This window comes from Pungitius pungitius, chromosome 3 (assembly GCF_949316345.1).
Source record: "Pungitius pungitius chromosome 3, fPunPun2.1, whole genome shotgun sequence".
Classification (NCBI taxonomy): domain Eukaryota; kingdom Metazoa; phylum Chordata; class Actinopteri; order Perciformes; family Gasterosteidae; genus Pungitius; species Pungitius pungitius.
Genome location: NC_084902.1, coordinates 9,249,122 through 9,271,743, shown reverse-complemented (window position 1 = coordinate 9,271,743; position 22,622 = coordinate 9,249,122). Strand labels below are relative to the sequence as shown.

At 45.6% G+C, this 22,622-nt stretch overlaps 1 protein-coding gene across 1 annotated transcript in view; it reads left to right on the top strand.

The window, feature by feature from the left end:
• Window positions 1-7,469: 7,469 nt before the first annotated feature.
• The window catches only part of npas1 (neuronal PAS domain protein 1), a 32,963-nt gene continuing 17,810 nt past the window's right edge, over window positions 7,470-22,622 (top strand). The window contains exons 1-3 of the mRNA XM_037466346.2: window positions 7,470-8,137; window positions 16,310-16,486; window positions 17,868-18,106. Of these exons, the coding sequence (XP_037322243.2) occupies window positions 16,392-16,486; window positions 17,868-18,106 (334 nt within the window). The 5' untranslated portion in view covers window positions 7,470-8,137; window positions 16,310-16,391. The remainder of the gene's footprint in view (window positions 8,138-16,309; window positions 16,487-17,867; window positions 18,107-22,622) is intronic.

Below are 22,622 nucleotides of genomic sequence, written 5' to 3'. Positions count from 1 at the left end.
CAAAAAATGACTTTGTAATGAGGAGAGTTTACACCCTGACTGACACCTGCTGAGACACAGATACACATTGTCAGCGCGCTCACCCGTGCAATGCCAGAATGCAAAACAGAATAACAAGATGGGACAACATGTAATCTGAAAGTGTAATTTATTAAACATCCTGTTGAATTTGAATTGCCATCACTTGTAAAGTTGAGTTGTTTTTGGGGGGGTTTGAGCAGCAGAAAAAAAAAAAGTGCTACTTTCTTTTTTTTTTCTTTTTTTTTTATCACACCACATTAATGTCAACGCTGTCTTTACACATAACGTGCATGAGCGGGAATGACGGCGCTGACAGGGCTCGCTGAGTGTGTGTGTGTGTGTGTGTGTGTGTGATCAGCCAGGAAGAGCTTTTGTCCTTGGGCTGAGAGGGCACCTGGCTCCTCTTCCCTCACTTGTGATCTCTCCGTTCCCTCTCTCTCGTGCCGCTCTATCCCCACTCTATCTGTCTCTTCCTCTCCTCTCTCAGCTCGGATCCCTTCATCCCCTCATCCCGCGCTCTCCCTCTCCTCTGCCCAAGGCGATGCCGTCCTGCAGGCTTTGATCAGGGGGCCGGGGAGGAGAGAGGAAGTGGGTCAGAAAGTTGTGCTGGAGACTGCAGGAGAACAAGGCTGGAATATCGAGTAGGTGAAGCTGGGAAAGGGAGAGATGTGATAATCTAGTGAGAAAGTGATAGAGAGAGGGGGGAGATAGTGGTGGGGGGGGTAGAAGGTAAAGAGGAAGAGGGGGTGGTTGGGGAGGAATCGGGCTACCATGAGAGCTTGGGGTGGAGGGGGGGGGGCTGAACTAAAAGAGCAGGAGGAGATAAAAAGAAAATGAAGAGAGCAACAGGAGGAGATAGAGGAGAAGGACGTGGGAAAGGAGAGGTGTCTTCATTTACTGAGGGGGGGAAAAAAAAGACAACACATTCGTCTTGAACGTGATGCTCAGCATTTAAACAGCAGGTTGTAGGATAAGGCCCCGTTTTAACTAATCTACATGGTGCAGATAGTCCAGTGTGTGTGTGTGTGCGCGCGCGCGCGCGTGTAGGCAGTACAGCGCTCCACTGTGGCTCTTTGTTTTTTTTTTTTTCAAAGATCATTAAGATGCGTGGTTTATTAATATTCAGATCAAACCATTAATATTCGCAGAGTGTTTCTTCTCTCCTTGTGTCGTCAGCTCACCTGGGACTGGGGAGGGCAGAAGGGGGAAGAATGGAGGAGTGCGGTGGAGGTGGGGGGGGGGGGGGGATACGGGAGGGGCAGGGGGCAAAAGATGGAGTGATTTAGTGGGACTAGTGGAGACAAGCAGAGCAGAAGGTACAGTAGAGGTGGTGGAGGTCCTGCGAGGGGTCGCCGTGTTGTGATGGACACGCTGGCCGCATGGGGCTGCAGGGCGGGGGTCTGAAAGGTTGGGGGGAGGGTGGGTTTAGGGGGTCCGCCGTTGGGACTGTGAGGTGAGAGGGGTGAGGGATTTTAGGGGGAAGCAGGGGAGCAGAGGGGGGTTTGGTTCTCGAGTAATTGGGCCAATGGGAGGCTAAACACACACACACACACACACACACTCACACACACACAAAATAAACAATAAGTAACCACGCGTGTTCATGTGCACTCGTCACTGCACATGTGTACAGTTTTATATACACACTGTCAGACAAATGTTGTTATTTGTGTAAGTGAAAAACAAACTTTCCCACACATCTGTCCTATATTTGTGAACCAGCATTCATTGCACACGCAGAAAACGTTCATATATTTACATTTTGGGCTGCAGCTAATGATGTTTTCATCTTTGGTTAACTTGTCAACGACTCTCTCTTGTCATTGTACCCTTTGGTCTATGAAATTATAAGAGCATGTTATGATATGTAATGACATGTAATGTTAAGTCGGACCAACAGCATAAAACCTAATAAGGTATTTATTTGACATGTTGAAGTTTAAGACGTGTTCACTTTTGTGCCGCTGCAGCCAGCGACTCACCATCTTTATCTTTTCATCTAGTAAATGATCAACTCATTGTTTCAGTCATTGATTCATTGTTGCATTTGACATGAACTTCATTGCTTCTTGTATGCATGTACATGCACAGCCCACACACACCCCCACACACACACACACACACACACACACAGTAAGCTCTCCAGTCAGCTACAGATACTCCCAAGCATGCACAAAAGCGGACAGCAAATTAAAGTGGTAATTACTTTTAAGCCCAGAAAGGTGAAGGATTGTATGGCAGGGAGCAATGGGTCACTGTTGAATAGAGAATAGCGGAGCAGGCAGACAGTGTGAAAGGCAGATATGCATCTCAATGAAATATGGAGGAGCATACTCGACAAAAGGCGAAATAGCTTCTTAATGGCCACATGCCCTCAAAGAATTATTGTCTGAAAGATTTGGCATATTATCTGCTCTATGGAAGTTATCTTTAAACACCCTTTTATACTTATCACTTCTGAGCCGCTGAGGGGAAGGTGAGGAAAACGCTGTGAGCCGTTATGCAAAATGTTCATAGTCTTAAATACTACTGCTCACAGCAACCAAAGGAAGTATTTATTTTCTCAATGGATAAAGATGTCATGTCAGGAAAAAATATTATTATTATTATCAATGGTGCAGAGATGACTGCATCATATTAATGCCTTAAGTTATTTTTTTAAATAATCATTATTTTAAACAGATTTTTACCAAGGTTAAGTGTTCTATCCAAGCTTTTACTTCCTGTTACGAGTCCAGCTAAAACAATACTGGATACAACCCTTCACATGCAGCCTGATGGCGCCGTTTTAGTCTAACAACTACCTCCCAACTACCTTGTCTGACGTCGCTCTGTGACAATACACTAACTTCCAGTTGAAAACAGGAGCAAACCATCGCTGAATTATTCAAGTGTTAGAATGATATTGCAGAAAATTGGCCAACTTGACGACAGGAAAAGACGTGATGAGAACGTGGTGGAATGCTGTGCATCACTCTGTCAGCATCCACTTCTCGATGCAATCCAAAGAAGCCTTATTATAAAAAAGAGGAATAGTTTTTTTAAGTAGCATTTGTCTGTAGCATTTTCTCTGTTGCCATTGATATAAGACATTTATTTTAAATTGAAGTATTTCAACAGAACAAATGAATTTGCATTTACTGCACAAAACAGTGTTTTTATGGTTTGATTATTTTAACCCTATTTGGAAACTGAGAGCAGTATGTGTTAGTTCAGAAGACACATAGTGAATCTGATCATGATTTAAAAGGTTTTTTTCATTTTTGTTCTTCTGTTGATCTCATCCCTTTTAGCTTGAAGCGTTCTGTATTTTATTGTTGCATTCGAGTAAATGTTACATACTGAACGCTAGAAAAAGCTTTACATTTGTTTGACAAAACATCCCAAGGTCATACAACGGTCTATCCAGCCAGCTGCAGCAACATCTACCTTTACTTTGTTTTTATTTGACTTACATGAATTACATATTATACACATTCAAAAAAATTAAAAAAAAGCATATTTCACGACTATGGTGATCTAACTAAGAAGAACTACATGTAGATTAAATACATGAGAACTGAAGCAACACATTACAAACAGACACAGAGATACATACAAGACAACAAGGTAACAAAATAGGAAAAGGTAGTTACTTCAAATTGCTTTGCAATATTAAAACTATTCTGAGTGAGTAAGTAGATAATCTGTTTCAGTACCACTCGAAAATACTTGAACTTCTTTACATCCATTTATGCCACTTCATACTTCTATTAAGAAGGTAATATTGTAGTTGTTATTTTTCATTTTACAAACATTCATAAAACAACAATCTCCGAAAACATAATGCTTACACTACAAGGATTTATTTCACAAATATTATATCTAATATTAAAATGATTATATTTACCTTCATCAGCTTTATTCATTCATTTTAAATTTAAAGCATTGCTTTCACTTTTAAGTATATTTAGCTTGGACCACCTAAATGAGATTTAACATGGAAGACGAGTTAGATTATTGCTACTTGTTTTCTAGGTATTTCCGTCCTCTTTGAACTGTGTTGACGGGCAGCTCTCTGTCTCCACATGGAAGTGACCACCAGCCGGTGGGATGAGGAGCAGGCGGAGGAACGAGGCGGCACGGGATGCGTGGGACCGTCTTGCTGACAGCAACAGTCGTCACGCACTATTCCACATGCAAGTGCTGACACAAACTGGCTATGGATTTTTACTCTTTATCAGCCCTGATTTCAATTACATTTCTCATCAGGCCGCGTTAATTCTCCAGGCTGAGGTTGTTGTTTTTGTCACTTCCTCGCGCACCCTGATTGGTGAAGGAAACACCTGTAAAAACTGCTCCGCTAGCAGCAGTAAACCTGTGAGGCCTCACACACACACACACACACACACACACACACACACACACACACACACACACACACACACACACACACACACACACACACACACACACACACACACACACACACACACACACAGAGTCAGATATTCCCTGCAAGTATCCTTCAAGGACGCCAGGGGAAGACTTGGAGGACAAAATCACACACTCCCTCTCCCAGTGTCTCAGACGCGCTGCTCCTCTGATGCAGACAGAAAGCCTCCACTTTCCCGCGTAGACACACACTTACACACACACTTAAACACACACGAACCCTGAAAGGCCCGTCCACCTTCCCATCCACATGGGAAAAAGCAGGACGATTCCGCCCTCTGTTGTTTCCGTCATTGTTGCTGCCTCCTGCTCTCAGCTGTTTCAAGCTGCTGAGTGTGTGTGTGTGTGTGTGTGTTTGTGAAGAGGAGAGGGGCTCGCTGGGACTCTTTGACAACCTCATTCACTCCCTTCTTCTCCCCCTCGGCCACAGCGTAGCCGACATGCCCAACAATGAGGCGGGAGGGTGGGAGTTGGGAAAAAAAAAACAAAAAAAAACACTGAATGCGTCTTCATTTGCCTGAACTTTTCACACGTCTTTTTCCCTTTTGTTGCCGCCAGTTCACCGTCGTGCCGTGAGCCGCTCGGCCTGTCTCCGCTGCCAAGACAGCCAACCAAAAGCAGTACACCCCCCGCCCGCCCCCACCCCCTTTTCTTTGTCACCCCTCTCCCCTCCTTTCCACAACGTTAAGCCCATTTTTAGCTTGACATAATCTGAGATGGTACTTAAGTGAATTTATGTCTACCTCAGTGCATTAACTTCCGCTATTTCCTCCTTATGTCGCTGTTTTTTGTAGTGGGTGCAGCGACTAGAGGGAGCAAGAGGGAGGGGGGGGGGGATTTGAAACTCAGACCACGGAGTAGACAGCCTATCAGTATTCAGTAGAGAAAGTGAGTGATGGAGGGAGAGAGAGAGACGGAGAGAGAGAGGAGGAGGAGGAGGAGGAGGAGGAGGGGGTGATGTATCAATATTCTGAGTAGTGTTTGAGGGCAAGGGGAACGAACAGAGGAAAGGGGGGAGGGAGGGAGGGAGGGAGGGAGATTGGTGGGAGAGAGAGTACTTGAGTGAGTCTCTGAGTGTGATTATTTGTTCACGTATATGCTGTGTGTGTGTGTGTGTGCATCTGTGCTTGTAAGTGTATGTGGTTGTGGGTCTGAGCACATGTTGACTACATAGGTTGTATATACAGTCAGTGGTGTAAGTAAATACATCTACTCCAGCACTGTAACTTGGGCATTTCCATTTTATGCCCCTTTATAGACTAGATTTCACAGTGTGACCGCGGAGTAATTCAAACAGAACCCATCTTAAATATGTTAGATCATTTATGTGATACTATTAGCCTCCTTCACTAAGAGAGGGCGACGTGTTTCTAATGATCGAGTAAAAGGGTTCGCTCTGAAGATTCTTCCTTTGACTGAATAAAGTCATTTTCAAAGCTTACCCTCAAATTATCCAATTTTATCCAAAGTTTAAAGAGGACCTACCAGGCTTCATGTAAGGCTTCAACTTGTGTATTTATACCAATAAACGCTTCAGGTATGTTTGCCAGCAGCGGTGGGAAGTGTTGTCAGAGACCCCACAGACAGGAATGTATTGTGTTCGCTCTAAATGTGGCATTTGGAGAACAAGCAAAGGTTAGGTCCTCGTCCAGTGTCATTCGTCACAATGCGCCGTTAGTATCTGGTTTCTCAGACAAATGTTTTGAAAGCCTCTCCTCCCTCATAAAAGGCAAAGCAGTTAAAAAGAAGGGATAAAAAGTCTGTTGTTTAGGTAAATGTTGTTGTGGTCCCCCATTGATGCAGATCCACGCTACGTACACCTGTAGATTAGAAGAATACCGCGGAGCCATCGACAGCAGTGTGTACCGTGCAGGTACAAGACAAACAAAAGGCACCGTGGTGCCGTAGAGGTCATCCACTCCACAGGGGACACTTGATAAAAAGTAGCACGTTTTTGTAAATATACTGAATGATTGAACCGGTGGTGCTGGTTATGGATGCTGGAAGTCCCGAAATATTTAGGTCTGAGTGGCGACGTACACATTTAATGATGATTTGATCTTTGTGTACTTGGGTACTCTGATATTGTTGCAGATTATGGATGGATGGTCTATAAAGTGTACGACTATGACACAAACCCCCCACATTGACATCCCGTTTCCCGACTGTTTTTTTTCCCTTCAAATTTCAATAAATCATTTTCTAACAGTTTTACCTAAATCCAACCATGAGTCTCACTAAATCACAAAGAGTGGATTTTTTATTTCATTTGTAGAACTGGTTGGATGAAAAAATAATACACAAAATGTAAAAACATAAACTTTGCATGATTTAAAGCTTGTTTTTGGTAATCTCAAGTAAGTCATTTAAGTCAACACAATGCCCTCCTGAGCGACAACAACAACAACTTTGTGTGTGTTTGTGCGTGCGTGTGTGTCTGTGTGTGTGAGAGAGACAGAAGTCACAGTTTACAATACGTGTGGATGTGATGGAATCTCCCACTTGTTTCAGTCATCCCTTCTCTCTCAGCCTCTCTCTCCCTCACTCTGACTGCTAATCAGCATTTGAAAGGCAGCTTTGACAGTGAGAAAGAAAGTGAGGGGGCTGAGGAGGGGTGGGTGGGTGGGTGAGGGGGGGCTCGCAAAAGGGAGGTGGGGGTAAACGAAAGCATGAGACACACCGAGTTAGGGAGCGAGAGCCAGAGAGAGACTTAGGAGAGGGGCTGTACAAGCATGCCTTTTATATTTACTAGTGACTGAGCGAGAGAGAGAGACAGACAGAGAGAGAGAGAGAGAGAGAGGGAGGGAGGGAGCAGCTGAAGGCAGAGACAACTGGTGTGCACGGTATTCCCAAGAGGAAATGAAAAGAAAGAAGCTGAGCGAGGAGAGTGAATGAGTGAGCGCCAGAGAGGGAGGGTGGGAGGGAGCACGCCGGCTGGAGAGAGAGAGAGACGTAGTGGGAGGGGGACGAGAGAGAGAGAGAGAGGGAGAGAGAGGGAGAGAGAGAGAGGGAGAGAGAGAGAGAGAGAGAGAGACGTAGTGGGAGGGGGACGAGAGAGAGAGAGAGAGAGGGAGAGAGAGGGAGAGAGAGAGGGAGAGAGAGAGAGAGAGAGAGAGAAGAAGAGATTCTCACACTGGCTGTGTCCTAATCCGAGTCCATCTCCAAGAAGCACCGGAGCAGAGTGTTGGTGAAGTGAGTCTGAGAGCCAAGGAGAGCCGGCATCCGCTAGATCCATTCTCACACACACACACACACACGCACACACACTCTTTCTTGCTCTCCCTCGCGAACACACACCTTTTGCCAACGGGAGTCCACGATGTGTCCGGCTGCACGGCCACAGCTTTTGTGAAAGTGAGGGGATTGACGCGCGCCCCATCCCGGGCCCCTCGGCTCTCTCTCTCTCTCTCACACACACACACACACGCACACACACTGTTTGTTTGCTGTGTGTAAGCTCAAGGTGCCGGTGGAGGTGGTGGTGTGGTGGTGGTGGTGGTGGTGGTGGGGGGCCACCGGCAGGGAAGGGCAGGGGCTCCGGAGAGGAGGAGGAGGAGGAGGAGGAGGAGAAGGAAGAGGAGGAGAAGAAGAAGAAGAAGAAGAAGAAAAGGAGGAGGAGGAGGAGGGAGACAAAGTGGATCAGATCAACAGCAGCCGACAGAACGCAGGAAATGCCCGTCAGGTGAGTAGATAATGGATCTAACAACTCACGGCCAACACGCACACACACGCACGCACGCCTGTCTGCACACGCTTCTTGCTTTCTCGCTCGATGTTTCTCACACACTTAGTGGACACTCACATTTGAATGCACAGTTACAAAGTTGATGCCTTTTTTGTTTTTGCTGTTCATTTAAAATGTAGTTTCAAGCTATTGTTTTTTTAAATCTTTTTAGACCGTTTTATATGTAGAAATATCAGCATGTTCGCAGCAGTGATAACTTTTTGCTGTCCATTTCAAGACAGAACAGGAATAATACACATTTTTCCCTTATTTTACTAAATTGGCTCATTGGAAATAAGCAGAAAGTCGTTTTTCCTGAATAGATTAGAATAGACAGACAAAACTACTTTAAAAGAAAAATGAGTTTTGTTTTTAAAAGGTCTTTTCTCGAACAAGGCTCCCTTTTAATACTTTGGCAGCCTTTCTGAATGTAAATTTGTTCATATATTTTGATAAATCTATAAGCGTATAGATTGTGTATATATTATAAATGATTATTCATGTGTCTTTTGCTCTTTCTTGAAAGCACCATTGTTGCTTTCACGTGAAGCTCTTAAAAAAACACACTTTCTTTGCCAATTTCCAATGTTCGTTTCACAGATAAGACAAATAATTAGCATCTTTATTTCCTGTGCCTTGCAGCAATAGTAACGGGCCAAACACTTTGTGATGAATTGTGTGTGCATGTGTGCTGGAGTTTGAGATACAGAGGAAGAGAGAGAGCGTGTTTGCGTGTCCGTCTCCACCTGCAGAGGCAGAATTGGTCACAGTTTACTGGCTTGGTAACATTCGGTGCCTTCGGGGGTGTTTGCAGCAGGTGGTCCAAATTGGCAGAGCGACTGTGACAAACGCACCATGTTCACTGCTGCTGTAAAGTAAATAACAACACAAAAACCGTCACATGGGGATTTCAGTTCTCCGTGTTTAGTTTAGTTTTTTTATCTCTGAATTTTCAGCGATTGCTGTTGTCGGCTTATCGCTTGAAATAAAAGTCAGAATGGTTATTTCACAAAGGTCAAATGTGTTGGAATGCACTGCCTGTCTGCAGACGTAAAGGTATTCATGTGATTTCCTTTAAAAATCTCTGTTTCCATATGTAGATTTTTGTGTTTCACACCACCTAAGATGTTTTTCTAGAATGTGTGCTTTGAATTCTGCTGTGTTTCCTAAACCGGCAGCAGCATCATTTACACACACACACACACACACACACACACACACACACACACACACCTGCCAAGATAGCTGGCGCACCAGATAAATTCAAACCAAATAACTACCTGCACTGTACCGAGTTGCTCTTTCCGGTGTCAAAGTGTTTGTATTAGTGAAAAAAAGGTTGCTGCAGATACTTTTCTGTAATTCGGCCGTTTTTATCAACTTACTAAAAAAAAACCCCATCTTTTTCAAACCCTTTTGCTCCTTTTCTAAAATATCCACATCACTCCTTTACCCAATGGAGATCAAATACAGCTGCAACGCAGCGGCACTGACACGACGACAGGGTCAGACCGAGCCACCACAAGTCCACGGGACAGTTTATACCCACTGAGCCCACTGAGCCACTAAGCCTCTCCATCCGTCTCATGTGCAGGGCGCTTTGGTCGTGACCCGGGTTCAGGCCTTTTCTTTTTTTATTGGACCCAGACGTTTCTTCTTTGGCTTTTGGAAAAGCTGCGGTTCATGCCTGCATGCGACCGTGCGACAAGCCCCTGCCTGGGGTCGCCCTGTGAAAGTAAGAATGTCGGAGACAAAGTGTCCCGTTTGAAGAGCGCGGATGAAAGGAAGTTGAGATGAACGTGCAGCAAATGAAATGTGGCCCAAGCTGTTGTTCTGTGAGCAGGAAGACACTTTCATTTCACTGGCCATCAAAGATGAGCGCTGGTGCGTGTTTGTGATTATGCCGTGGGGTTAACATCTGGTTTTCATCTGGTTGGTTTTATTTTGTATGAATAGTGATTACACGAGGGGATGAATTAATATCAGTAATATAAAGACGCATTTCGGTTGGCAGACAAAAGCAGGCCGTCACTTTCCCCGACCAGTTATCCGCAAAGACACTTTCCTGCTGCCTCCCCTTCGTCTTTCTTTACCTCTCTTGATATTTCTGTCTCTCTCTGTTGCTCTCTTACACACACTAAGGTGGTCGGTGTCGGGTGCGTTGACAGACAGCCGCTCACACACTGCTTGCTCTTGCCGCTCGTGTGTGTGTGTCTGTGTGTGTGTGTTGACAGACAGTGTGTGGGTCTGTGACAGAGGGTGTCAGTGCGGTGTCAGGGAGATGTGTTTAGTGTCACACTCTGCTGACCTGATCTCCGGTCGGACTGTCCGCTCCGGCCCCGCTGTGGCTCCTTACATAACCCCCGCTGTCATTCACACGTCGGCCTGAAGGGATCCACCAGGCTACGTGCACACACACACACACACACACACGTACAGTTACGTGCACATGATGTATAGTCGTGCACAGTCAAAGTCACATTCCCTCTAAAAATCAAGCGTCCGATCAGTTGCCCAACTCTCAAGTCTTTCTTGATTTTTAATTGAAACCAAGTGTTGAGCATCAGTGTGTGTGTGTGTGTGTGTGTGTGTGTGTGTAGAGAGAGAGAATGAGGCCAGTGGGCATCCTGGTGGTTTTCCCTGGTTTGTGCCGCAAGACACCTACACAACTTGTGCAACTGGTATCAAGCGTTGGACTGTGCTGTGAACTCTGACATTTGCACCGTGCTAACTGATGTGCCCACATCAGCATGTGGGCATCTCTGTGCTGGTGTGCGGCGTGAGAGTGTGCGCTTCGCGCGCGGGTGTGTGTGTGTTGGTGTTGGAGCGAGTCCGTGTGACCCCGGGTGCGGTTCTTTGGCCTGTGGAGGTCAGTGCTGATGTGCCCTCTGCCTGCGGGAGTGGATTTACCGTCCTCTGCCTTATAGAACCGGCCTCCACTTAGCTCGCGCTTCCAGAGAGGGGGAGTTTCCTTCTGCTGTTCTCTGTTTGTTCACCAATAACTTACAATCTCGGGAACAATACATTAAGAGTATTCTCCTTACTGTGCACATGACATCATTCCTTTAATTGAAGTGACTTTCCTGCTTTACTAACTTTGACCCAAGCTGATATCATAAAGGTTATGGATAGATTATTTCATAATGGACTAAACATTAAAAAATGTATGCATTTCTTTTTGTGTTATTTAGATCATCAAAGTGAACGTATTGGATATGTTTAGCATATACATTTGAATTGCCCAGGTAAACCATTTATATGTTTACTTCTTACGGTTGCTCCTGCTTCTTTCAGGGTTAATAACTCATGTAACTTCTGATGCAGGGTATATGCATTTAAGATTTAAAAATATATAGATTCACATAAATTATATATTAATTTCACATACTCCTTTAAACTCTTGGCATGTTGTTGGCAGTTTTTAAGATAAACTCTGCACCCTTCAAAGTCTTCAGGTTACAATTTCTTTCATTATTGGGCGAGTAATGACATCTAGTGTAGAGCAATCTTGAGATTTTTTTCTGTAAATGTATGTTATTCTGTACCTTGATACTTTCAACCTCATATTTTATACATCGCAGGTGAAGTGGAGCATTTCATCATGTGTACTCAGGCAAAGGGAGATGGTAATTATGACAGGCATGGATTGGATTCTGCGTAGCTGCGCGCCCGTGAGGAGTGGACATCAAAGCTCACCAAAGCCCTCTGTAATAAAATAGGAGGAGGATAAAGATATTGATTACCAGGGGTGAAACATTAGCAAATCTCTTTCTCTCTCCTTTTTTCATCTGTCTTTATCCGCCCATCATTTCTCTCTCTCTCTCTCTCTCTCTCTCTCTCCTTTTTCCATCAGAAATACGTCACTCCGCATCAACTTATGCTCTCTCTCTCTCTCTCTCTCCCCCATCCGCCCTGCGTCCTCCCCCTCTCTCCCTCTCTAATCATTTATTTATCGCTGATCTCTTTATTCTTTATTCTTCCAGTTTAGGGAAGGTCCACACTGTGACTGTGATGATGCTGGTTTGCTCACCCAGGCAGTTATCGCCATTCCTTTACACCCCTCCCCGACCCTCATCTTCCTCCTCATCACAGCAAAGATACCTGGGGGCGGGCGGGGTCACTCTGGTCCAATCTACCGCTGTATTGATTCCATTAGATAATTAATGACCCAGGCCGGGGCCATACAGGAGCAAAGAGGGGGTTAAAAGAGATGGGTTGGACATAGGTGGGGGGCGGGGAGGGTGGTTGAGGATGAGGATGATGGGAGAGGTGAAAGGGAGTAGGGGGTTGGGAGGGAGGGAGGGAGGGGGGGGGACGCAGAGGCCCTTGAGAGTTGGAGAGAACCTTGGGTCGGGAATGATCCAGAGTTGTCAAGGTCAACCGCAGCCGGCGCTCCGATACGGAAGCAGAATGCCGAGCGAGTCAGAATATGCAATACCGATGGGGGTGGGGGGCAAAGGGGGGATTTTCATGTCCAGCAGCTGTCGATTGATCAGCGGCTGAAAAATTGTACATTAAAAAGTCTTTTGACTTCCAAATCCTGAGGTCCAACCAGGGCCGTAATGCATGATAAGTAGTTTTCAGCCCTCCAACCAGAATACCAAACTTCATCTCCCCGGACGCTCCAGACACTCATTTACAACTACTCAACAACATGAAAGGCAAGATAGAAAACTAGCTACATCAAATATTCTGTTCATGTTGTTTCCAACCGTGTTTTCTACATCTTCCATGATATCGAACGTTGGCTGTAAAATATTATTCAAAGGAATATCTTGCGTCGCTGTTGTATGTGAGCTTCACGTTTAGCTTTAAGATGGAGTGAAGATGGGAGAGCTGCCTGAAATTGGTCATCACTTTTATTTTTGTGAAACGCTGAAAAATGACCCGAATGGCTGCCTGCTATACATGCCTGCTTTTATGTGAGGTGAAAACTGATTTATCATAACATTAATTACAATTAATGTTCTTTTTCATACCAGAACTAAAAGAGTGTCATGTTTTACATTACATTTAAACTGGAATAGAACCAATCCTCCCCAAAGTTGCAGAGCCTTGGTCCTCCGATACGCTCGCAGTGTGCACGTTGTCTCCAGCGTGCTGCGAGGGCTCCTCTGCATCCACACATTGTGTACCAGGCCCCAGGGGCTGGGGAGATGAGGCATAAAACAACCATATCTCCACCTAGGGGAGCCGCTGGCATGGCGGCGGGGCTGTTGTCTGTCTGCGTGCTGTTTGACTTAAATGTGTTCATTTGCCTGACGCCCCTGACTCCCTACGGGGAGGGGCGGCTCTGGGAGAGAGGAGGGGCGCGCTAACGAACCTCTGACAGCTGGAGGCCCTAATTAAACGTCCCTGCTGAAAATAAACAGAGCGGGCGCCAAGCGAGCAGCCAGACCAAAAAAAAAAGAAAGAAAACGCACGGCAAACAGCGTCTGTGAGCGCGGCTCCACGGGGGGGCGAGGGGTCCGAAACCCACGCGCACGCACCTGCAGCTATGAATATGCAGCGCTGCAGCAACATATTGCAAACACTTGTGGTCGCGCAGGTTGATCTCCAAAAGCTGCGGGTGCAGCACATTTTTTACCCACGGTGCTGTCACAGGTCCCGCGTCCCCTCTTTCTGTGTATTCGCTGCCATCGCAGAGCAAGTCAGCTCGGGCCCTATGGAAGTGGATTGTTTCCCACTCCGTCTAGATGACACCGCTGACATTCAGCCTGCTGTGCTGCTAGCTAGCCGCAGCATTAGCAGTCAAAGTGGCAGGGTCCATTTGGGTGAGTGCATTAATGGGCCGCCCCAACCTGCGACAAGGTTATGAGGTTGATTGAATAATTACTGTGGAGCCCCGCTGTCCATTACGCCTCTGTGTCTGCCCAGATAGAGAACGACGCAGAGAGAGATGGGGCGATAGTTTGAGACAGAAAGATGGAGGGAGAGATTAGATAAGCACAGATAGGGTCAATTAAGAGATAAACATTCAGGTGTGGGATGGAAAAAAAAGGCTGTGCATGTGTGTGTGTTTGGGCGAGGGGAAAAAATACAAGAGTCAATTGTTCCCCGCCCACATCTCCTTTAGATTCCTCCCGACCTACTGTACGCCACTTAATTTGGCATGTAGTCAATTTATCCAGGTCAGACGGGGAAGGTGACGAAGGGGAAGTTGTTAGACAGAGGTGAGCTGCCCTCCCCTCGACCTTCTCATCTTCTCTTCACCAGAGTCTCTAAAGAAGAGGACTGTCAATGTTACTGGCCGGAGGCTCAGCAGGACAAAATACAGGTGTCTTATCGATGAATTAAAAATCAACATACACAACAGTCTTGGACAATTGGAATTCTGTCAATGTAAGGGACTGACTAGCCATATTTGCACATTAAGTGTCTTTCTTCTCAATTCAACTTGTTTGGCATTAGGTTTTAAAGTTAATTTTCTTAATCAACACCCTGGGATATGCCACCACCCATTTAACAAACACTTCCAACAGTAGAAACTCTTACTAGTTATTCATGTTATTAATCCTGCACAAATTGTTTAATAAAACACCTGATACAGATTGTACATTCTATATTGCAGCTCGTAGTGCAGTGAGCGGTAAAGCAGCCATTGCTCTCTATAGACCGGCTGGTAGGTCGACCGGGCGGAAGGTCACTTTGCCCCAGACGGATCCCATCTCATGCCATGAAATGTTGTACCGACATCATATGGGATCCATCTCCTTAGCGTGCGTATTAAGGGATGCAGATGTTGGCATTTATGTCGACGTGTTGCCGTCCCTGTGAGTTGCAGACTCGCCGCGTAGCTGTTTAGTGAGCATTGAGGACCCTTCCAGTAATGCATGCATGCGGACGGTAGAAGAACTATTTGGAGGGGAAATTAGCCCACTGCACCCCACTCATCAGTTTCCACTGAGGCCAATCCTTGTAACACTGCCCTCGGACCATTTGGCAATAGAAGGCGTACGTTTTTGCTTTGTTTCCACTTACAAAAAGTAAGTGAATGACCCAATCCCCACTTTTTTTAACAGCTATTCTGCCGGTGTATTTAACACCTCACGGTCTCTGCTGCCTTTGAAATTGATCCCAGAACGTCTCATGCATACGTTTTGATGTCGGCTGTTTTAGCCAAAGATTTGTGAAATGATATCTTTCCAAACCTGCCGAGCTTCTGCTGACCCCTCTTAGCCAAGGTCAGCATAGCCATGCTCCAACTGGAGACAAAATCCATTTTTCCACTGCCCCGACAAAGCTCTACCGGCTTGATTGTGCTGACCCAGCCGGGCCAAAGAAAGAGGGAGTTTATGAGCGAGGCGCAGTAAGAGAGAGGGAGAGGGCATCTCCGGCCCAAGGGCATGACACCGAGGTGCTCGGGGCCACACAAGCCCTTTAAATGTCAACACAGCACCGAGGGGAGGGGTGGGAGCGAGGGGGGTCGGGGGGGGGGGGAGAAAAACGGGTGAGAATATCGGCAACTTTAACTTCCATTGCACGAGGGCAGTGTTGTGGTAGAAGGCGGCGTTAGAAGTGGAGGAGTCGGACAGCGTGCGCTTCATCTTTGGAGGTGTTTGCTTTATTCTCTGGTCGCAGACAGGTTGGAATAATCTCTCAGGGATGAGGGGAGACATTTGATCTGTGATTTAATTGTGACCTCAAAGGAGGCTCTGTGTTTTTTGTCTTATGTCCATTACCTTGGGAACAGTCTCTGACCTTTTTGTGAGGAGGTACAATACCTAATTCCTCCCTCTCAACCTCACACCCTTCTTTCTTATTTCTTTTTTTTTTCTTTCTCTCTTTCTCCGATGGATGAAGTAAGAATGGGTTTCCATCAAAGCATTTTCATGCAAATTGTATTCTTGTAAATTGAAACATCTGAATGGAAACTCCAAATGGAGATGTTGTATCATCATTTTCTTTCAAGGCTTTGTTCTCACCCCCAAGCTTAAAAAGTATTCAGTTGAAAAATATGTGATGAAAACATGTTTGTATATTAAAAACTAAGCGTGTTTAATAATTTGAGATCCCCAAAACTCCATAGTTACTATCGCCATCAAATGTTTAGGTAGTTAATGTCTATTTAATATAATTAAATATACTTCTACTTATGCCCCTCCTCTGCCGTCTCTTGTGGATCTCCAGGTCTGAGTCTGTCACATCCTCAACCAATCGGAGCCTTCGTTAACGGCGGCGGCGGCGGCGGCGGCACGTGATTGGGGGAAGGATGGCAACCATGCCGTTTGTCAGCGAAGGGAAGTGTGTAAGTGTGGAGTGGGATTTCCTACAAGGACTACTGGCCAAGCCCCCCACCCTTCCCTGGTGAGTCACACACACACACACACACACACACACTAACAGCTAACACTGTATAAGCCTGCGTGCATGCCCATGAATTTATCTGTGCAAGGTGAAATCCATACATTACCAGCCTTGCACACACCGACAGCCCGAGGAAGGGTTCCCCATCAATGAAACGCAATCCAGAAGCCATAGGTCTGATCTGTTCAGTGCTACATATATAACCTGCATTGTTACCCACCTGTCAATCCTGTCAGAGCTGTGAATGCCCTCCCCTTAGTGGGAGATTAAGTAAATTTGGCTGGAATTATTAATGGGCAGTCATTTAAAGGCGGATATAAAAACTAAGCAGAATCAATGTGTGCGTATTGATTGTTCTCGGTGGCTGGGGTCGAGGCAGTATAATAATGAGATGTTTCAGAGGGCTGGCGGCATGAGTCCACACACACAGACACAGACACACACACACACAGAAACGAACACTGTTTTCACTTATTAGAGGATTGCAGAGAGAATTAGAACTGGATGATTAAGATATAAACATATGTACGCACACAATACAAAGCACTTGTGGCGTACAGACACCACTTGTGGTTGTTCTTAGGATGAGGATCAACAATACAGACACAAGGGAGATTCTGGTTCTTCTTTCGCTTTTAGCGCTCTCCTTCTCGGTCCCCCCCACACACATACACATACACACACGCGCACACACACGCACACACACACTTTATTCCAGCGCAGCACCGACACAAATTGTGAAGTGGCTGTGACAACATAATTCCACCACTCAGGCCCCATTGAGGGGAGTCAATACCCAATCAGAGAGACAGGCTACCTGAGCCACGGCGCCCCCCCCCCCCCCCCCTCTGTCACTCCGCCCCTCCTTCTCCTATTGATCCCTCAATCACGGCTCCAGCTCACTGGCCCGGGACTAGATGAGAGAGAGGGAGAGAGGGAGAGAGCCAGGGGTTGAAAGGAGGAAAAATGAGAGATTTAAACGAGAGATTCTGTGTGTTCACATATAGATTGTGGAGCAAATGGCATTATTAGGACCCTGCTCCCCCAGATAGAAGACAGGAGTTCCCCTGTAATCACCGGGCCCGCCTGCAAGAGGCGGCGTCAGGCGGCCGATTGTTTTACTCCAACCGCAGGAGCCGTTGTGTGTACTGTGTTTATGAAATTACTTTTCTAGATATCTGCTCGGGTCATTTATACAGAGCACGAATCAATCAACAGGTGGTCAGCGTAAATGTCCATTATATGACACCCTCCACCTGCCCCCCACCCCCCCCCCCTCCACCTCACACACTGCTGATCTGGATTATTTCTGCAGCGTTCTGTTCTTTTTTTTGACGTCTTGCCTTAACACGCCCCCCACCCTTGTCACTTACCCCCTCAGCCTCCAGAACCTGCGTAAAGAGAAATCTCGCAATGCCGCTCGTTCACGGCGGGGGAAGGAGAATTTTGAGTTCTTTGAGCTCGCCAAGATGCTGCCTCTGCCCGGAGCCATCACCAGCCAGCTGGACAAGGCCTCGGTCATCCGGCTGACCATCAGCTACCTGCACATGCGCACTTTTGCCAGCCAGGGAGACCCGCCCTGGAGTCCTCTGATGGAGGGAGACAGCAACTGCAGAAAAGGTGAGACAAGTGAATAAATACTGTTTAGCAAAGTTATTTGGTTCACTGAGGTTCATTGTACATAAAATATGAGTCTTTAGAACCACAGTGAGGATCCTAAATCTTTTACAAATGCTGTCCTTTTGACCACGGGACCATTAGTGTTGTATCACCCGAAACAGTTCATTTACCAACTGAATGCTAACTTTAAGGTAGCTTTCCACGAACGCATTGACCGTATCTGACTGAGTGGGCCTGCATGTTTGTGTTCGGCTCAGCCTCTGCTTCTCTAGTCTTTATTCTTTCTCATCTTGTCTCTGTGTGTTTAGGAAATATATATAAAGCATTGTGATACACTGCAGGTTTTCCCTGGAGTTACAACTACTTGCACAGACTTGCCTTTGCATCAATTAATTGCTTACCAACGACTCTGCATGCAAAAAGCCCAACCACTTATATTTGATTTGATTTGCATTCTGCCTGAACACCCATTCGGTAGGAAACACAGTTATAGCTACTAGTGAAGACACTGAGGTCATATCCTCGTTTCTCCTTCTGACAATCTGCATGTTGGGTAATTAAATTCCATGCAATGAATAATTGCATACAATATATAAATGAATATGAAAGACCCTTTGCTGTCTCCTCAAGTTCATCTTGGGTTGGTTGAGACATGGACTCCTGTTTAGCCCTTTAAGGGAAATATTTGATATAACTATAAATAAATAAAGTATGCAGAGGTAAATAAAACATGGTTTAAGGATCATTTCTAGACTAAGGATGCATATAATACAAGTGACACAGATGATATAATCTGCTGATGTTTGATGTCAATGGACAGAAACCTCTGAAAGTCACTCATCCATCTCTCACATTTCTTCCTGCGAGATCCAAACTCATTTACTACTGGGCCCCAAACTGGTGACCCTAATTATTTGAGCTGTTTGTGTAAGACACACTGTTGACTACATTCTGAGGCTTGCCAACATACATATAGTAATAAAGACATCCATAGGCTGGTGTGAGTTTGAATGTGTGGGAAATTGATGTTACAGAGAGAGAGGGAGGAAACAATTGGTGTGATTTGTAATTACAGAAATTAACTATATAACGAGGACAGTATAATTATACAGCCTGTCTAATTGCTACTATTACTGAGGGGAAATGATGCAGCTACCGTACAATTAAAGGTGTGTGTTTGTGTGTGTGTGTCTGAGTGTGTTCATGCCTGTTCTTGTGTAATTTGAGGAAATGTGAGCAAAAAACAGTCACAATAATAGCATGTTTTCTGTGACTTAGTGGGGCTGCTTTAGCACAATATGTACCATACATACCTGATAGGACACAATGGTCTTAATATTATAATAAGTTGGGCTGAGTGTATATATAGTGGGGCCAGTACAATACTCGAAGGAAGTGTTTTAAAAATGTGGGATATAGAGTTTGAAATACAGCGTTTACCAGACAGGGATTCTCTAAAGACACTATTGCTCTAATATGGGAAATGTCAGTGTGACAGTGAGCCATTGTGCACAATACCAGGATCCTGAAACTCTATCAGGTAAATGGAATTCAGCCAACAGTCATTTTATTCACACGTGTAAATTGACATGACAATATCAAAATTAGGTATCAGTAGAAAAGCGTTTTTTCAGCATCCATTGTCAATTGTTTTTGCATAGAATTGTTTTATGCACATTGACATTGAGTAAGGTACATTCCTTTATTTTATGTTAATGTTAGAAATTATAGGACACTTTAAATACAATAAGTAGGTTACATGCACCCGAGACACAGAGTCTTGTAAAGCGTAACAGTATCGTTTCGTACTATTTTCCGGGTGTTTTTACAAATGAGCTTCGATATCCAGCGAATACGCAGATGATCTGCAATATCTCACCCAGAGATCCCATATGACATAATAGTGACATGGTGAGCCCAGTCATTGCGGTGTCAGATCCATTGATAGCTAACCAGCCGAACAGCGCTGCACAGTCTGGGTGATTTCCATGCACTACAACACACGGCCGTGGCCTTGGCGGAGCTCTGCACGTAGTGAATTGTTTTGCCTCGATGTTTGAGGCTTTTGTTTGGCCTTGATATAAAAAAAAAAAACAACTAAATGTAGGTGCGCAGGTAGCCGTGCTGTCCTGTGCATGAACTGGACGTGTGGTAAGAAAAGACAAATGGGAGGTATGCTGCTCACACCACAATGAGAGCGCTTCTCCTACAAATGTGAACCATAACTGTAAACATATAGAATCCTGCAGCAGCCAATGCGAAGGTCGTAGAGAATTGCGAGGCACTGAAAAAACACAACGAATCGCATGCCGGGTACAAACTGTATTACATTCTGAATTATCTTAAACAATCCTTCCACCCTGTTTCGGATCCGAGATCTTGAGTATTTCATTGAATGTTGGAACATTTTTCCAAGCAAGTCACACAGTCTCAGCGGGGCCGCGGCTGAAAATGCGATGGTAATTTGGACATCAGGTTGAACAAGTCTACCCACAATGCATTGGCAGGGTTTTAAGTGTGATGCATGACTTTAATTCCGTTAGTGGAATGTGGTCAGAGATCCAGCTGAAAGGGAGCGGAGGACAGAGAGCAGGGGAGGGTACAAATGTATAGAAGGAATAAAGAGAGAAAGAGGAGAGGAGTGTGCAGAGAGAGGGGGTACAGGGTGGGTGGGTGCGTTGCATTCCTCCACTCTCCCTCTGGTCCGAGGGCTTTTGGACGTGCGAGGGCTAGCAGAGAGGAAGGTGGAGGCGAGCAGGGAAGGGGAGGGGCCGATGTGGCTTTTGTCTGCTTCCCACGTTTCAAAGCCAGTCTTGAAAAATGAATAGACAGAGGAAAATCAATTGCATGACCTTCACAGAGAGAACGAGAGAGAGATTGAGAGAGCAGGAAAGGGGGTGGGGGGGGGAAAGAAGGAGGAGAGAGACCGATTATGGAAGAAGGGAGCAAACGAAAAGGAAAGGCTGAAGGGAGGAAAAGTAAAATGACCCATGATATTCATTCCCATTCCGTGCTTGTGTGTGTGTGTGTGTGTGTGTGCTCCTGTTTGTGCATTTGTACCTATTTGCACAGTGCATGAAGGACTAAACCCTCCTCATTTTTTTGCAGTTGTTTTTTTTTACAAAACATGTCTCCATTGAGAACATTTTGCTTTGGGGTACAGTTTCCCCCCTGCCTTATTAAATTGGTCATTATAAGCTTATTTCAGTTTATTTAAAACAGAAACTTTTGCTGTGATAATATTGTACTCACAAAACTAATTGCACGGCTTTAATTAAAAAAATCACTGTTGCACACATGAATTAGAGTTCAGTCTGTTCCGTATGATGGATGTAAATGTTGAGATTTTTAGTTTCCTACTAACTGAGGTTTGTGCGTAATTGTGTAATGTATCTTTTGCACCTTGGACCACGCCCAACACTATAGCACGCTCCTCTATCAACTGCATAAATCTTCTCTCCATCAATCTGTAGCAACTCAACCTTTTAACAGGTGCAAGATGGCAACCGGAGAACCCCTCCGTCTTTTACAAGGTACAGTACAACAACAATTCACTGCCGGCAACAGGCCCAGCCCACGTGTTTTACCGTCTCTGTTAGTGAGGTCAAACACACCTCTCTCTCCTTCCCCAGCGTTTGGTGACATTGACTTTCATTCCACCTCCACTTGTTCTGTCTCTTTCTCTTCTGCTTTCTTTCATTGCCTCTCTTTTTTTTTTTCCCCCTTTGGTCGGTGCGTTCCCGCTCCCGCGTCTGCCTCGCCTCTAATTCACGGCGTTTAAAGCAGCCGGGGCTTTTAAGAGAAGTTAATTGCACTCAAATTATGTTCGACCGCAAAAGGAGTGAGGGAGAGATGGAGAGATAGAGGAGAGGGAAGGAGGGAGCGATGGATGTCAGAGTGAGAAGATAATTGCGCCGGAGAGGGACGCCGCGATTAGGGTCACTCTTTCTTCCCCCCCCCCCCCCCCCCCCGTCTGTGGAAGCTCCGAAACGCCACATTTGGATGGTCGTAAACAGCTTGGCAGGTGATCAGGCTCTTGTTTCGAATGGGGTGAAACTGCGGCAGCGGAGCCAAACTTGAGGCGACAAAGACGGATAAGAAGACGGGGAGGGGGAACCACATCGGAGGGAAAAAGGAGGTTCACTGCATCTGTTATCTGTTCGGTTCCCATGGTTACGGCCTAACCTGGTTTAAAAGGTCGACACTTTGGGGGTGGAGAGAAGGACGGCGTGCATGTATATGATTATGTGCATACGTACGTCGATGTTTAGGTGTGTGTGCGCGCGCGTGTGCGGCCATTACTCAGGGACTTAACTGGGACTAAATTATGTATGAGACAGAGGTATAATGAAAATCATTCAAATTAAATTTCTATCTTTTCTTCTCATGGAGCGCTGGGGAGACCCCGAGAATTGACCTGCGAGTCAGACTATAATTAACGTGTCCGATCGTGGCCCGGCCCATTCTATCGCCTATTCCCACAATGAAATTAAACCTTGCAGCAGTCCTGGGGAGC